The sequence below is a fragment of the Suricata suricatta genome, chromosome 13 (genome assembly GCF_006229205.1).
Source record: "Suricata suricatta isolate VVHF042 chromosome 13, meerkat_22Aug2017_6uvM2_HiC, whole genome shotgun sequence".
NCBI lineage: Eukaryota > Metazoa > Chordata > Mammalia > Carnivora > Herpestidae > Suricata > Suricata suricatta.
In genome coordinates this window covers 76,575,888-76,591,314 of record NC_043712.1, presented here as the reverse complement: position 1 = coordinate 76,591,314, position 15,427 = coordinate 76,575,888, and the positions used below count along the sequence as shown (strand labels likewise).

The following is a 15,427-nucleotide window of genomic DNA, read 5'->3' as shown; positions in this document are numbered from 1 at the left end:
ACCACAAAAGAAATGAAAATCTAGATACGTGTATTTGAATGACAAGGTATGGAGTATATAAATGACACAGTGCATCTTCCCATGGTGTGGAGACTTGCTGAATTAGGATCCCATGGGTGACAATGGTAAGCATATATGTGGTCGTGGGAGAGAGCACTTTTTGATACTGTTCACTGAAACATTCACGGCTATGTTTAGGTGAAGAGGAAGAGGAGGAGGTAGATAAACTACCTCGAAGAGAAAGCTTGAGACCAAAGAGGAAACGAAAAAGAGACGTTATCAATGAGGATGACCCAGAACCTGAACCAGAGGATGAAGAAACAAGGAAGGCCAGAGAGAAGGAGAGAAGGAGGAGGCTGAAGAGGGGAGCGTAAGTGAGCTCTGACCTATAGCTGAAACTGTTGTTCATACAAAAGTACCTGACTCTCAAAGACCCCACCCCCCACCACCCTTTAGGTACTCTGTGGCCTTAAAACTGGTCATTCAAAACTACTTTTAGAAAGGCAGGCTTGGGGCACGTATGTGGCCCAGTCTGTTCAGTGACTGACTCTTGGTTTCTGCCCAGGTCACCATCTTGCGGTTTTGTGAGTTCGAACCCCATGTCTGGCTCTGTGTGGACAGTGTGGAGCCTGCTTGGGATTCTCTCTCTTCCTCTCTCTCTGTCTCTCCCCCACTCACACTGCCCCTGTGTCTCTCAAACATAAATAAATAAACTTAAAAAAAGAAAGACAGGCTTAATCTGATGCTGCCATTTTTTACTCCACTAAATTAGATGAATTTTAAAATTTAAATAGAATTTAAAAATGGATATATGTATTAAGGAGGGGCTGAGAGAAATTTCCTTATGAGACATCTAAATTGTCATAGGTTATTAATATAGTTCATTTAATATTTTGAAGTTATCCCATTAGTAATATGCATTATTATCAATGTTAAGTGGAACATTCCCAATCAATGGGCCCAAATCACTTTATCTTACAGAGCAGAGGTTGACAAAATATGGCTAATTCCAGCTCAAGAGACAAGAGTGGTTCTTACTGTTTTAAAAGGTTGCTGATTAACAAACAAACAAAACCAAAGACGAATATGGGACAGAGCTGTACGTGGCCTTCAAAACCTAAAATATTTGTCCTTTTACAGAAAGCAAAAGTGTGCTATCCCCTGTTATAGAGAATTGGGGTTGTCATTTCCTTTTCAACACAACTCTGCATCTGTCATTTCCACCAGGCGAACATTTCACGGAGCACTGACATTACATAGAATAGTTTATTAAGTGTTTTTCTTGGAAAACTCCAAGGAAATGGATGGCATGCTGGTAGGAAAAGTGTGCGTGTAACACATCTAATCATAGAAAACCTTGACCCCTTGGAAAGGCTTTAAGAGGAGAGCCCCTCTGCCCTTCCCAGGTCGGGGGGCCCTGGGAACCACCACAAGGTAATACGATTTCCTCCAAAACAGTCCTAGGACTTTAGACGAAGAGGACTTTTTAAAGATATTCTCCCAAAATGACCCATTCCAGTGTTCAACAACTAGCTATTACTTCCCTTTTCATAAATAATTGAAACTAAATGCAATTGTATGAACATTTTGGCAGGTAAAGGAGCTTAGCCTTGGCAGCTGACGGTTCCTTTTAAAATATAAGAATACCCCCAACTAGTTCAGCATATTTTTCTGGATTTCAGTTTTTAAATCTCCCTCCCCCTTCCATTTTCTCCTCCTCCCCAAACTCCTTTCTTCCATCTTTGAATACCAAGACATCACCTTTTTAAAAATTTTGCCTCTGGTATTCTTTTTTTCTATTTTCTTTTAAATCTTTTTATGCTTTTTATTTTTAAAAGAAAACAAAATATTTCATAATGTTTATAATTAAAATTTTTAATGCTTCTTTATGTACTTTGAGAGAGAGAGGGAGAATGCTCCTGAGCATGTGAAGGGCAGAGAGAAAATCCCGAGCAGGTTCCATGCTGTCAGCATGCGATCCTGACCTGAGCCGAAATCAAGACTTGGTCACTTAACCGGATGAGCCACCTCATCTCATACCTTTAAGCTCTGCATCTTATTGTCCTCACTATTATGATGTCGTAATATTTCCTATCAGCAAAGCACCTGATTTCTGACAGTGAGATTTCAGCAATAGATGCATGCATGATATAGGCTGTGTTCCAGAATTTGCTTTTCTTCACATGTGCCTCAGAGAGGTCCTTTCAAAAAGGAGAATTGCGGCGGGGGGTCGGGGGGACAGCACATCTGGGTGGCTCAGTCAGTCAAGTCCTACTTGACTGAGGTCATGATCTTGCAGTTCATGAGTTTGAGCCCCACGTTGGGCTCACAGCCTGCTTGGGATTCTTTCTCTCCCCACCCCCCTCTCTGCCCCTTCCCTGAGCACACTCTGTCTGTCTCTATCTTAAAAAGAAATAGACATTAAAAAGATAAAAAAAGAAAAAGAAAGATTCCGTGCTCTCTTGATCTGCTAAAGACCCACATGTTAACTGCTCAACCCCTAGAAATCGGACGATATGAATCAGCTGGCCTGAAGGAAAGTTGTCCCTGTGACACTGTCTATCCTTAGCTGGCAACAGTCTCATCCTGACTCTGAGAGGCCCATGGGCCATCCTGCCCCCCTTCCTCCTCACCCCTTCACAAAGCCAAATCTGGCTACAGTAGCTTTGTCTCAAAGGTTTTTCAAATTATATGATTACTGCCAAAATTCGGGCAACTCATGTAAATAGTATCATAAATTATTTGTGGTGATTGATGGTTCCAATCCCAATATGAAGGTTCATTTTCTATTGTTCATTTTGAAGATAAGCTTTTTTTTTTTTTAAAAGAAAACACATTAGCAAATATGTGGTGAGAAGGATTTGTGGGCAAATCAGGGCCTGTTTATTTAGTTTAACTGATTTACCGTCTTTTTAAATTTAAATATTCACGTGAATCACCTTAGGGAATTTCCCTGCACTGACAAAACAATTGAAGCCAACTAAAACCAAGGTTGCAATGCTGACTATCTTTGGAGACAGTTAAAAAACGCTGCCTCGTTAGATATTTTGGAGGATTTCTAATAATATGACAGGCTTTTCCTGACCCAGTTTTAAGTGAATAAGAAATATGTTCCTCGCAGTGAGAAATTCAGCACATTATGCCTTTTTTCTCCCTAACAAATGTTGTTTAAATAAATCAAACTTAAGATAGAAAGCCATTCCTGCACAGATTAGCCCTACATTTTAGAAAATGAAGCATGTCTCTACAACAGTCTTTTAATCTGATTAGCACTTTTTTTGAGTGGTTCTTAGCAATGCGGTTCCCAGCATATACATACTGGTGAAAGGGGTATTATCATTACCTGCCTGTTTGAAGATACCTTATTAACGACCCGTACCTCGTAGCACACCATGATCCTTCTGGAGCAATCGACAGTTAACAACGAAGAGTTTAAAAATATACCAGTCTGGCGTTATTTAGTGTAAGAATTTATTCTTATCTTTCTATACCATACTAATTTTGGAGGACATTGTTTTATTTTAGTGGACTTTGAGCAGTAGATTTATGATGATAGTCCTGTCATCCAGAAAAATTCTGTACGTAAACATGTATTTAATTAATATTTTTCCAGCTCCGCTGCTGTGAAAGCTAATTTGCTAATTTCTTTGGAAGGCCTGGCTATGAATATGCAATTGACCTTATTCTCCAGATTTTCATAATAGAGTAAGGGAGGGGTACTTAGACACAAATTATTGTGAAGTAAGACAGCATCAATGTGACCGAGAAGAAGAACAAAGTTGTTTGGGATCTTAGAGAGGACAAAGCTGTTTATTACATGGGATAATATATATGGATAATCAGCAAAGGGTTTTTGAAGAGATGTTACATAATTTCTCAAGGAATCATTGAATTTGAACGCATATAGTACGGGAGTTAAGAGAGAAGGAAAGGATACAATTTGTGTTAGGAAGATTTCCACTAAGTGATTTCTAAAATTGGGGTGTAAAGAAATAAGCTTTAGTTACGTGTAAGTCCACATACCTAACAGATCATTTTTTTAAGTTCTTTGATGACGCCGCATGGAGATACCGCTTCGTATATGATTCTAATGGGAATCCATTAATGTAAAGCTTTAAGGGACTTACATGTAGATACAGCTGACCCGTGAACAGCATGGTTTTGAATTGCAGGGACTCTTTTCCTTCTGTAAAAAACGATTTTAATTCCAGTTTAATTCCCCCCTTTCCTCCCCCACCTCGGGAGCAGACAGGGAATCCCAAGTCCCTTCTCAGTATCTCCTATTGGCAGCTCACCCCTGAGCCAGCTGACGCTGCAGAAATGTGCCCTATGGAACCCCAGCCCCAGCCCCAGCGACACAATATGAAGACAGAAAAGGAGTCTGAAGTTGAGGGATAATAACTCAAAAAAAAAAAAAAACTATTACCCCAAAAAATTGGTCTTTACAAAATAGGGCATTCCATCCCTCAATTTAAAATCCTGTTGCTCATGTTTAGATTGTGATTTGTTTTGTTAGTTCTGGACCCTACAGTATTTTTGCAATCCGAGAAACCCAGAAGAGAAAAGATTCATCTCATTTGCTCAGTGAGAAGCCAAATTCCTTTGAAGGTCTCTTCAAAGGGTTCGCTTCTACCAAATACACTTCAAGTTGAATTTTATCAACTGAAGTTGGGAATTTAATTAACAGATTAAGTTACCTTCGAGAAATAGATTTTTTATTTTTTCCTATTTCAATTTTTCTCTTTCTCTTGAGACATGGCTCACAAATTTGTAAGGGCACTTCAAAGGCATTTTCCCCTCTCGTTTACTGTCCTTATCAAAATGTAACATTTTTCAATGAAATGTAGAATTGGTTGGGGAAAGGGTACAAGGGAACAAAGCAGAGAGGAAAATAGATAGATCTGTAACTAATATTCCACAGTCCTGAGAGTTTGAGGCTGTGGGTGTAAAACTGTTTCAGGACTTCAGAACGTAAACACTATTGTTTTAAAGTTACACTAATTCCAGAAATCCTGCATCAGTGTTAGATACTAGCTCTAAAGCTTATAAATCTCAGCATCCGCAATGTACAGCTGAGTTGATATCCAAGAGTATCCGAGAGCACTCTTCTTTAAGTTTGGTAGTCAAGTAAACTTAACTTTATTAAGGTTTCTTTCTTTTCTTTCTTTTAAAGGGAAGAAGAAGAAGAAATTGACAAGGAGGAATTGGAAAGACTGAAGGCAGAGTTAGATGAGAAAAGACAAATGATTGCTACTGTCAAATGCAAGCCTTGGAAAATGGAGAAGAAAATTGAAGTTCTCAAGTACGATGCCTCTTTTCATAATTAGAAACACTTTCCTTGGTTATTGATTCCTGAAATCCTCTGAGTATTACCTATATTTCATACATAGTGCTATATAAATATATCATATATATAAAATACTCATTATATATAATGTTTGTGGTCATATACGCACATACAACATATTATATATGTTACATGTCATGTGTGTGAACACATCATATATCATATACATGGACATACATGCATATATATGTGTATATATATATCATCATTAGAGAGGCTGACTTAATGATTATAAATTTAAAAAAATAATGAGCAAATTCATTGTTTGGAGTCTTATAACCTCTGGTCACTGTTAGCCGTTTGTTCCTTGAACTGAGAATTTCTTTAGTTTAATGCATTCATTACCATCTCTCTGAAAGAGAGAATGTAGTTGAATGTTACACGTTTGTGTGGCTTGCATATTCTTGTTTCTCTGCAGGGTCCCAGCCTCAGATGATATAATCATGTGACAGCTCCCTTCAGAGCCCAGGGAGGATATTAAGCTAACAGAACAGAAAATGGGATTCCAATGAAGGATTATGCTAATAGTTATTCCACGGGGGCATGGCAGTGACCCAGTTTCACTCTGACGTTGACTGTTGGTGGGGCAACAAACACGCTCAGAGGCACATGGATTTACAAACTTCCTATCTGAAAAGGCAAATGGGTCTACGGCCATACCACCCTGAATGCTCTCAATCTCGTCTGAAAAGGCAAATGATTATCTCTTTCTGGGGGATGGAAGCAGCTTTCCTTCTGATCACCTCTGAGGGTCACACTGTAGTCCCTTGCCAACATTGTTGGGGAGACGAGGCGTGAGTAAAGGGGAACGTGTCTGTGATAACAGCCATGTGTAGATCTTTCAGTTGTGCTACGGATCGCATTTTCCCACAGAACCAATTTTGTAAGTAGTGATAAATTCCCAAAGCTGCCTCTCCACAAGGCTCTTTAACGAATAATGTTAAATATTATAGAGAAGTATGATTGTCTTTGGTGATGAAAGAAAGAACTGAAGTAGTTATCGGGATAATTCCCTTCTAATCTTAGCTTTGTAAATGAGCAGGTGTTATTTAAGGACATGCCTTAAACTTCTGAGGCCTCATATTCAAAAATAAAACAGGATATTCTAGATCTATTCTGTGACGTGGGAAATCAGCCACCATTTACAATGACATTGTTTCGTTTGCGGAATAAAGTCTTCCAAGTTCCAAACAATGGCCTTCCCAGCAAACTTGAAGGCTGGGCACTCTGTATGGGGGTACACACCAGCCCCGAATGAAGGCAAAGGCAAGCGGGGTCTCTGGTTTCATGGAGCTAGTAACACGTGTGTGCACATACACATTCAACGCCGTGATAATGATGCTAACTGATAGGTTTAAAAATATCCTTACTTGGCAAAATAGGAGTTTTACAACCACTTTACATTGCTTCCAAAATATATTTTGAAATACGATTGGCCATAAATTGCCCCAAACTGGAAAACACAGGTAACTGTACATAGAAAGTCGTAAAATTGGAATGCAGTCATATTGTGAACTTTCAACGCATGGTGTGAAAGTGAGTAAGAACGCTGAAGTGTGTAGCTTCCCTTTCCACCTGCAGAAGGTGTAGAAATACCCCCACCCTCCCTTGTCTGTCTCTCCCCTGCAGGGCCGTAGAGTAGGAACGGGCTTCTGATTTGAGTTTGAATCTCAGACCTTCACTCAATAGCTGTGCAAATTTGAATGAATTGTTTAGCTCTCTGACATTCAGGTTCCTTATGAAATTATGCTAATTTACCAGGCTAGTGGAATCATAAAGTGAGATAATTTACATAAACACTTAGCGTGGTGCCAGAACCTAGCACGTGGCTGGGAAGCACAAGTTGTAATTATTATTTCATCTCAGGACAGAGTCCTGGTTGCCTGGTTCCCTGCAGCATGACAGGAGAGATGGAGAGAGCATGAGACACTGCAGAGCTAGGGGGAAGTGCCCCTAGCCAGGGCTAACCTTAGGATCCTTGGGGGATGGTGACACATTGGTAGCAGTCTAGATGGACAACTGTTTTTGTTGTTCCAGCAAGGAATAGGGCATCTTGACAATTTGGCAGAATCCAGGGCCAGGCCACCTTCAGATCTTCCAAAGATATCCAAGATAATCCTGTGGCAGATTCCAGGACCTGGGGCCTTGAACTGAGTCCAGGAATTAAAATTCCCATTTTGAGAACTGGGAGAGATGGGGATTGGGTAAAAATAGCACCTGGGGCTCAGTGATCTTTGCACTTATGAACAGGGTATTTGGTCTTCAGTGCACACAGTTCTCAATCCACGTCGCTTGTTCATGTTGCTTGGTTAAGCCTTGTATGCATTCCCACTTGCTGCCTCCTACCCGTGCAGCGAGGGAGCAAGGTAGGCATGTGACCCAGACAGCGATTCAGACTGCCAAATTCAAAGCCAGCTTGCAGAATGGAAGCAAAGATTTAGGCTCAGAGAAGAAACAACTACGGCTTCTCACCTGTCAGTAATGCTCACTGTCTTGTGATGATTCTCCATGGCCAGAAGTCAGTCTTGCTTGGTAGTTTTGTGATTCTCTGCACAGTGGGTGCCAGCAGTCACAGTCAGCCTGATTCTCTTGGTTTCAGCCTCTGGGATGAAGCTGGTGGCGTTACAGTGCCCAGCCTTCTGCCTTTGTGAGTTTGGGATGTTGTATGGAGCTTCTCCCCCATGGATCTCCATGACATTAATTAGAGCAAGTGGTCAATACTTAATAGTATTGGTTTCTCTACTCCAATGCCACCAAAACATGGTGGTCAGCGAGCTTTTCTCGCACGCTTTATTTCTTTCAGAGACTTGTAACTCTGAGAGAGCATTTCTGAGGGCTGTGTTATTCCCAGAATTTGCCTCCAGTCATCAATCCTTGCTAACTACATGGAATCCAAGACACCAGTCTTAGTATAACTGAATCAGCTATTTTGATCACAGGTTTGGATCTGTGTTGGGGTCCCAAGGCTTTCCATCTGTCTCTGAAGTCTGAAAAGCTTGGGAAACTTCTAAAACGGATTTTACAGAGGGTCAGGCTTTCAAGATGTGTTTTAGAGTAAAGCTTCAGGAATGGTTGCTTAATGTTCTGAGGATGTTGTGGGGGGCTGGGGAGAGTTTTGACATTACTGCTAGCAAGATGAGCATCCTCAGAGCTGAGGACCAAACAACAGTTAAAAAAAGCAGTTAATACAAAGGCAAGAAGCTCTAAAAATGGGCAGTTGGTCCCTAAGGACTCTCAAACATGGCTCAGGAATTGGAGCTCAGCATTTTCAGTATTGACTTTTAAGGACTGAAGAGACATCACATCCTTTCCACAGTCCCTGTGGAACAGTGTTTTTCAATGTGGCTTCAATGTGTTTCACATATTCATGTAGCCTTACACCTATCAAATAATCTCCAGCTGGAGGGGACAGGTGTGTCTGGCCCAGACCAGAATATGTGTATTTTAATTATCTACTCTAATAGTCAAGGATTGAGGGCCACTGTCTTCTGTGAGAAACAGAAGACTTCATTAAGCAGAACATCTTACTCTAAACTGTTTATTGAATGGGTGAGAATATGTTGGCAGACAAGGGAAAGGGAAATAGAGGTACATTTTTCAACTATTTGAAAGTCAGTTCTGTTTTTATTAGTAATTAACTGAAAAAATGGGATTTTAGGCATAATCTATTTTGAAGTTATTAATGGGTTTCACTTAGAAGTTGGTTAACTAGATCTTTCCTCCCTGTTATAGGCGGCTGCCCTAACCTGGGACCAACCACCACAGGTGAAATAAAACACCTGGGTGGAAAATAACCATCAACTTATTACTCACCCTGAAACCTAAAACCTAACTATACCAGAACGCTCTACATGGTAGATTTAAAGCTTGCGTGACCAATCCTAATGAAGCCATCGCTTTATTTTGCTATAGTAGGGTAGTTTTGGGATTGAAAAGTAAGAGACATAGCCTCCTGCTAAGCTCTACCTCTAACTTCAGCTCTTTGAGTTTCATGTATTTGTTTATAAAATGAAGGGATTAGATTGTGGCCCATGATTTTCAAACTAATGTCTCCAAGTTACGCTGGTTTGGTAAAATCCCTACAGTGCAAGGGATGTGAGGAAAGAAGGAGGGGTTGCTTGGCCAACACCACCAGCTTTGAGCAGAGACCTATGGATTTTTTCTTCTTCAGAATGTATAAAGCACATTTCATGAGTCTACCAAGTCTTACTTATATGAGAATATTCCAATATACTTTTGCACAGCAATGGCTCTTGGGTAGAAGCCATTTCCAATGTACTTATTTTGATAGCAAAGAAAAGATGTTTATTTAGCTCTTCCACTGACTTTTAATTTGTTAGCTTTGTAGCACCCTGCTCCAATGTTTCTAGGAGTTGCCCATCGGCCAACTTGGCCTAGTGACTTATTAATGAAACATTTAAGAAAGCCAAGAAAGTAATTCTTATGATTTCGTTTACATTTAAACATGTGCTTGAAACTGGCAGCTGGTCATTAAGGTAACATTCCTTTGTATTCAATCTTCCTTCATAATCCTGGATCCTTTTTATTTGTATTGGTTTTGATTTTATTGAGTTTTTTTGGTTGAGGGAACTAATATATTTCTATGGCAGTAAGAATCAACTGGAGTTTATTTTCTTGGCAGGAGCCATCTGGGAAAACTAGCTCCCTGGTTCCTATCCTTTTCTCTCAAGTTTCCTTGGAGCTTGAGATTTTTATAGGTAAAAATCATGATTTCTCTTTCAGTTCACAAAGGCCTTTCCTTCATCTGTCATTGTCAAGGAATGAGGAATTCCACACAAGAGAACCTTTAATCACATGTACACACCTACTAACACACCCTTCAGCCTTTTGGGATTCTTTTTAATCAGTAGCTCAACCGCAGCATCGGCTTTCAGTTTTTGTACATTACAGGTATCTGTATATTGATTTTTCTCATCCAAAGAATGGAGACTGTTGGAAGTCAGTATGACTGAATATTATTGATCAAAATATAACATGGACATTCAATTTTTCTATTATTTAATAAGTGCCTACTAGGTATCAGGCATTATGCTGTGACTTTGGGCAATTTTCTTAACTTCAGCAACTTTGCATTTTCTCACTTATAAATGGGGATAAAAAGTAATACTATTTCATAGAATTATTAGGAGGATTGAATCAGTTAATATCTAAAGCACTTAGAACAGTGCTGGCACATAGTAATCATTTTATGTGTGTTGGCTATAATTATTTTACTGTCATAATTTCATTTATCACTCTCAACCATCTTTCAAAGTACATATCATTACTTTGGTTTTGCGTATAAAGAAGCCAGCACTCTGAGAGGATGAGTAATTGTTTATGTTCAGACAACTATTAAGTGGTAGAATTATGGTTTGAACTTGTTGCTTAGAAAATTACTTTGAGGAGATGGAGATCTCTAAGTATACTACCAGGAAAGCTTGATCACTGGTCAGGGGACTGAAAGATCAAGCTAACGTGCTCAACTCATAAGGTCTATGAAGTCAAGTTAAGGTAGAGTGATAAGCAAGAGCAAAGTGGTGGCATAAGTGAACATGCCAGCAAAGAATGGCAATGGAGTGGTGGAGGCCACAGGATCACGTTTATTGAATTTGGGGGTTCACAATGCTCACATGCCCTACTGATATTCACCATCCTGCTGATGACGTGGCTAAGAGGATTGGTGTGGCAAAGGGCCCCGCAGAATGAAAATGACTTGGGCCAGTGAGAAGCATTTGCTCTATCAGAATGACACAGAGCAAGCACACTTGCTCTACTATAGTAGTACCTTGTCAATTATCCTGTTGAAATGCCCCAAGTGGTATTTGAGCAGAACACACGCGAGGAGAACAGAAACATACTAGGTGACCCCAATGGCTCGCCAATTGAGTGGTGACAGATAATCAGTCCCAAAGCGACAGGATCATAACCTGGTCTTTCCAACCATGTCTTACTTTAATATTCGTATTTGTTCATCTGTTTTATGTCTTTCCTTGGCAGGTGTCACAGATTCCTAACTTACTTAATATCTGTATTGGAACACATGTATAAATTATGCCTCTGTGTCACATGCTACATGTTTATTTAAAGTTTATTTATTAGCTATACTTAATACCTCCTCTGTGGCAAGCCAGTTACGTAATTTGTAGGATCTGGTGCAAAATGAATATGTAAGGCCTTTTGTTAAAAAAGTAATGAAGACTTTCAGTTATTAAGAATTTCAAGGGGCAACTGGGTGGCTCAGCTGGTTCAGCATCCGACTTTTGGTTTTAGCATCTGACTTGGTTTCAGCTCAGGTCATGACCTCATGGTTCATGGAATCAAGCCTCACGTCAGGCTCTGTGCTTACAGTGTGGAGCCTACTTAGTAAATTTTCCCACTTTACTTGCCTTCTATCTCTGTCCCTCCCATGCTTACTCTCTCTCTCTCAAAACAAATAAATAAACATTAAAAAAAAGAATTTCAGGATACCTATGGCAGAGTATTAAAGTAGGCATTGGGCCCTTCTGAGTATGTTGCTCTGCATCAGGATAGTCATAGGCACACCAACTTTACTCTGCCTATGAGTTTCACTTGAATATTATGAGCCAAGAGCTTTCTTCTTATCTATGCTTATTACTTCTGATGAATCCCATCCATTACAGTAGCATAATTCAATGCTCTCAAATAATACTGCAAACTCATGTAACAGAACTCATTACTCCAAAGACAGTGTTCATGCATTATTACCAGGGTGTTCTTTTTAAACACCACTTGGAATATGTCACCCTTATGTTCAAGGCCTTCAGTATCTCCCCAATAATTAACAAAGTTTACAAGCTTTTGCTTAAGAAATCAGTGAGCTCTACAATCTGGATTCACACTTTGAAGTCCAACTTTTTTTTTTTCAAATCATTAGGTACTGATGACAATGATCAGGAGGGTTTGGAGGTGGACAATACTGTCTTTATTTATTTATTTTTTTTGTCTACTATGTATCAGGTTCTGTGCTAGGAGATGCTGTACACATTTACTCTTTTAATCCTCATAAGCACTTTGAAAATAGAATGTTATGTCCATTTTACAGATGAGAAAGCTGAGGCTAATGGAGGTAAAGTAACCTTACACAGCTAGTAAATGTCAAGGTGAAGATTAAATCCAGATACCTTCATCCCCAAAACCTCATGCGTTCTCCATCGTGCCATATCACTTCTGATTTAAACCACGTTTTCCAGGAAAATGACTTTAATTTTCCCACTTTACTCGTGTCTCCTCTCTGCTCCTCTGCTATTCTTCCTGCACATCTTCCAGTTATACCTCCTTCATGAATTAGCATTTCTCCTCTGAAGTCCTTTCTCTGCCAACTCCTGTAGGACTCAGGTAGACTCTCTTTATTATTTATTTGACTCTGCTCTTAGGCTGTGTTGTATTACATTTAAAAAATTGTACAGAAATCTCCTTCCCTTCAAAATAGACTGTGAGCTGCTCTTTAGTTCTGCAGAGCCTACCATAGTGCTCTGTACCTCAGAAACATTGAATCACCATCTCCTGTGTGGCTGACAATATTGTTTCTTTTGTTGTTGGACTCTAATTCTCTTTTTTTTTTTTCCCCTCCTACCACCTACCTCAGGACGCTCTTTCTTAAGGCAAGAGAATCATTAACACGATGGAGCCTTTTAAGGTCTGCATGAATTTGTGAATAAAAGGAAAGAATGTGCTGGTAAAAACCCTTGATTTGTAGCTTCTACCAATATCCATGGTGTAAACACTCCCACTATGATCAATTTCAAGTTAACAGTTTAAGAACGAGTTTACAGAATTCCTGAAAATTTAACAATCAGTAGCCAACTCAGCTCCAGCACCTCATAGAGGGATGTAAGAATGCTCTTTGATTAAGTTTGTATTAGAGGAACCTCAATCTGGAGCAACTGAGAGCAGAGACTAAAGAAAGAACTGTTTGTTATGCTGTAACATATTTCCTTTATTTAATCGGTAGCCAACAATGAAATGCTTGGATTAGAGCTGTCTGTGAGAAAAGCAGGCATTATTCTGTTAACGTCAGAACTCCAGATAAAGGTCCAAAGTGCACTGTTAGCCTCTTTTTCCATTTCTATTTTAACACCCTGCTAAATGTCTTTCATTTTATATTCTAGAATCTCCTCCCAAATCTGTGAGCATGTCCAGAGGTTCAGTCTTTCTCCCTTTACCCTCTTCTATTCTGTTCTTCTCTCATTCTCTGTTATTAAAGTATAGTTAACATACAGTGCTATGTTAGTTTCAGGTGTACAATATGATTCAACCATTCTATAAATTGCTCAGTGCTCAACATGATTAAGTGTGCTCTTAATCCTTTCACCTATTTCGCCCTCCCCCAACTCACTGCCCCTCTAGCAACTATCAGTTTGTTCTCTGTATTTAAGAGTCTGGTTTTGTTTATTGCTTTTTTTCTTCTCCCTCCTTTTAAAATTCATCTTAAAGAGAAAAATTTTTTATTTAAGAATAATCAAGTCTTGAACAGAATCATACATCTCTTCTGACTTATCATTCACAATTTAGTTCACTTGTCTTATCATTTTCACTGAATTAGAGGTAATCTTTCCTTATTAAATAAGCACACTGTTCCTTATAAGTCTTTCTCTTTCAGATTTAGCCTGTTAATATTTGCTGTGCTATTGTAAATGCTTAGAAAATCATGATGGGTAATTTTAATAATGCTTTTCAAATAATATTTTGAAATTCTTCCTTAAAGGATGCTGGTAGGAACCACATGAGAAAATCATTTTTTTTTCCCTTGAGACTTGAAACTTTTTCCATTGTTAAGGAAGTCAGCTCTGAAACATTGGGGATAAATATAATTTTGCCTACCAAAAATTCTTTTTTTCTTCACTATGTGTTTTGTGATTTATTTAATCTTTTCCTTGGAGATGTGCTAGTCTTCACCTTGCTTTGCCATGCTTTCCAGGTGGCCCACTGGACTATAGCTCCTATAGTTTTTGGACAGTTGTAAAAGCATATATAGTTCTTATACCTGCTATAGGATCTCAAATACCTGGCCTCATTAAATCTGCCTGAGAGTCTGCCCAGATGGTTGATAGAAGGGCAATGGTCATTGGAAAATGGGTCTACGATATGCTAACATCCATCTTGGCGATCGATCTTATTCACCACCTTCCAGAAATACGTGCTTGTCCAGAATTCTGAGAGCCTCGAATTTCAAATAGACAGGGATTTTTAGAGGGCGTTATCAGATAATAATAATTACAATAAAGGGTAAATAGTAGACAAAAGAAAGTTCTAAAGTTTTCTTTGAGGTAGCTACAATGTGGTTAGTATCCTCTTCGTTGCATTTCGTGTATGTGACTTGCCTAGAGTCAGTATATTATGTATACTGACACACAGTGAATCGGTTTTCTCAGGTTGCCAGAGTTTCCTACTTTCCAGCCATTTTACCTAAGTCGCATTCTTTAGAATGTCAGCTACTGGTGACGGCTAATTTTCACAACTTGTTATTAGACTCTCCATAAATATATTATCTTTGAAAGGTGATTAAGAAGAAAAATTCATTAATTACCACTTGCAATTATCTAGAAATGCTTTTAAGAGTGTTTGACATAACACATTAACAGTCAAAGAAAAGCAAATGCGTACATGATAAGCACGGAATACGATAAATTTGAGAAATGTGTCTTTTTTGTTTGGGGGAAGCGGTCATCTAGATCTTGGGTCAAAGGTCAAGTTTTGAAGATAACCCTTTACTTTATCGGGTTTATAATAGAGTAGACAAGCCATTTTTGAGGATTTTTTTATGTATAAGACCGAGGAGTGGCACGTGGGATCCTACTGGAGGCCTGTTGCTGTAGAAGAAAAGTGGTTATGAAGATGCCTTATTAAAATGCATAAACGTTTGGAGAACATGATATTAGAATATCATGACAAATTAGACAGGAAGAAGAAAGGGGAATAGTTTCATATATTCAGTCCAGTGTGTCTAAAATTTCTTTCTACAGTCCTAAAAATTAGAAATTTTAAATACTATAAACACTTCTTTCAAATAGTCATTAATTATGTGTTTACAGTATGCATGCATGAATTTACATGCAT

The 15,427-nt window shown here is 39.0% G+C and overlaps 1 protein-coding gene across 1 annotated transcript in view; it reads left to right on the top strand.

The window, feature by feature from the left end:
* The window catches only part of TMC1 (transmembrane channel like 1), a 128,704-nt gene that overhangs the window by 33,400 nt on the left and 79,877 nt on the right, over window positions 1-15,427 (top strand). The window contains exons 3-4 of the mRNA XM_029920495.1: window positions 199-370; window positions 5,174-5,302. Of these exons, the coding sequence (XP_029776355.1) occupies window positions 199-370; window positions 5,174-5,302 (301 nt within the window). The remainder of the gene's footprint in view (window positions 1-198; window positions 371-5,173; window positions 5,303-15,427) is intronic.